The following is a 2,658-nucleotide window of genomic DNA, read 5'->3' as shown; positions in this document are numbered from 1 at the left end:
AGAAAAGTGACATTTAGTGGCTACCATAGTTTATTGAAAGCTTATCGTCAGAACCACCAAATAGTCGAAGTGGGAGCGGTATGTTACTGTTGCATAGAGAATAAGAGAGGGTAAAAGGAGAAAGGTTTTTTTTTTTTTTTTAGAGAAAGAATAAAAGATAGACGAGTGGAGAGAAGGAGGGGAAAGAGTTAGTGATAAGAAGAATATTAAACGAAGAGAGAGAGAATGAGTGAAGCGAGGGGCGGGTCAATCACACACACATTCCACGTGCGCCATATTTGGCCGTGCCATCCATATATGGGAACCCCGTACTTCCAAACTTGATACGGGTAACACAACACGGCCAACCTCACATATTCTTCCGCGCTAGTTTCATTGCATACACGCAAATACACAGTTATTTTGCAGACAGTTATATTGCGAATGCCTGACAATATAGTAGTTTCCCTTAAACAATCATTAGTGCTTGTGTCGTAGTTATTTATTAGTTTTCTTTATATTTGACAATGGCGAATCGTAATGGACTTTTTTGGCGGAAGTATATATTTGTGTAGTTATTGAATGCTTGGCTGTAATTTGTTCCTCACTTTCCCGTTATGGCTTTCCTATTGACGGCAGTTCGTTTAATTTGGTAAATTATTCCTTTCTCGTTGACAATGCAGAATTCTAATCACTGTGAAACGTTAACAGTATCGCAGTACGTCCATTCAGATAACATAACAAATGGTAGTAGACTACTAGTGGATCAAAGCGTATTCAAAACTTCGGGAATTGCATCGACCGCTCCGAGTGGGGCTGACTCGAAACACTTGAGTTTGGCTCCAGGCAGCAGGATGCAGACAACCATGGCTTCAACACATTCCAATAACGAACTTGGTGACGATAATTCGGATTCAGATTCAGAAAGTGATTGTATTGGAAACGATTTACATTTACAATCACAGTCACATCAACAAAACCAAGGCCAACATCAGGTTAGACGACCGCCCGATGGACTAAAACCTGGCAAAAAGACAAAAGGTCGTGTCAAAATCAAAATGGAATTTATTCAAAATAAACTCCGCAGGTATACAACGTTCAGTAAAAGAAAAACTGGGATCATGAAAAAAGCTTATGAATTATCTACATTAACTGGTACTCAGGTAATGCTGCTTGTAGCGAGTGAAACGGGACATGTATATACATTCGCCACTCGCAAGCTTCAACCCATGATAACGAGTGACAGCGGAAAAGCCCTTATCCAAACCTGTTTAAATTCCCCGGACACTTCTGCCGATGGTCCTTCCCATCAACAACGTATGAACCCTACCGGATTCGAAGAAACTGAACTAACGTATTCAGTGGAGGATGAAAATAAAGCGGATTTGAAACCCCTTTTGGCCCAGATGCCAGGGGACCAGGTGCTAAACAGATCTCAACTTATAGGTAACGCCATGACGTCGTCGCCTCCGCCACCGCAATCAACGTCACTGTACGTTACTTCAACTGGTGTCGGTCAGAATCAGTTACCCATGGCCGCGCTGGTGCCTTCCACTCTATCAACGATACCATCTAGCTCTGCAACCACGACAAAGCCGGTTTCTGTTACTGCTGCTCATGCTACCACCGCCTCAACCCATTCTACCACCAGCAATGGCAACACGAACACTAATATCTCCATGCAGGTATCGCCTAGTCTGACGGCTATTTTGCAGCCAGGGACGCAATTTACAATCCCCTTTCAACAGGGGACCCAACAAATCGCCCAGGCGGCAGCCGCACCTGTGTACCGACTACCTAATACACAAGTAGTGTCCATAGCCAATATATCTGGCAACACCAATAATAATACAAACATGAGTAGCCCAACGACGGTGACTTCAGTAAGTGGAGAAGCCTTGCAACTAACAGCTTCAGCATCCACGACATCAGCGACGTCGGTTTCGACAAGTACAAATAACACCCAAAACCAGACTGTAAACCTTATGTCTGTCCCTGCCACGGGTCAGCATGGTACGACATCGGCCACAACTATGACCCCTGGATTTGTGATGTATCAGACCCCTCAAGGAGTCGTGTATGCCGCTCCTACACTGCCAGACGGTTCTCTTCTAAACTTTCAGCAATCAGCTGCCCTCCAATCTACGGATCAAAACAATGGAACCCAACAAATAATAACCCTTCCAATGCCCCTAAGCTCTCCAGTCCTGCAGTTTGCTACGACAGAGACTACGAATGCAATCGCAGAACTTTCCCAACCAAAGAAAGCAAGAAAATGAAATTTAAACATCACATCTCAGGCATACACATATATTTAAATATATACACTCGCAATTACATGGTGTATATACAGATATATATATATATATATATGTATATATATAAATTTATATATAAAATTATTTCACTCTGCGTTGAGTGTTGAAGTGTTTGGTGATTGAAGATATCGATCCAACAACACCGTTGAACCTGATGAACTTATTGGGGAGCGAAGATGCAGTCGTCACCTTTTGGAGTAATTGATGAAAGCCTGCTGCACTATGTTTTTTGCCGACCATCATTTATTAGTCTCATGTTTGTTATTTTTGTTTTTATTCTTTTGAAAAGTTTTATAATTTAACGATTTAATTTTATGCGTGCCTTTTTTACTTCCATTATATATATATATATATATATATA

At 41.6% G+C, this 2,658-nt stretch overlaps 1 protein-coding gene across 1 annotated transcript; it reads left to right on the top strand.

Annotated features, from left to right (window-relative positions):
• The first annotated feature begins 432 nt into the window (after positions 1–432).
• Positions 433–2,626, top strand: LOC106872222 (serum response factor). The gene has a single exon (XM_014919130.2). It carries the CDS (start codon positions 657–659, stop codon positions 2,256–2,258), a length of 1,602 nt encoding a protein of 533 aa, XP_014774616.1. The 5' UTR covers positions 433–656; the 3' UTR covers positions 2,259–2,626.
• The last annotated feature ends 32 nt before the right edge of the window (positions 2,627–2,658 follow it).

This window comes from Octopus bimaculoides, chromosome 10 (assembly GCF_001194135.2).
Source record: "Octopus bimaculoides isolate UCB-OBI-ISO-001 chromosome 10, ASM119413v2, whole genome shotgun sequence".
NCBI lineage: Eukaryota > Metazoa > Mollusca > Cephalopoda > Octopoda > Octopodidae > Octopus > Octopus bimaculoides.
Note: the sequence above shows the minus strand (reverse complement) of the source record. Positions and strands in the feature narration are given on the sequence as shown.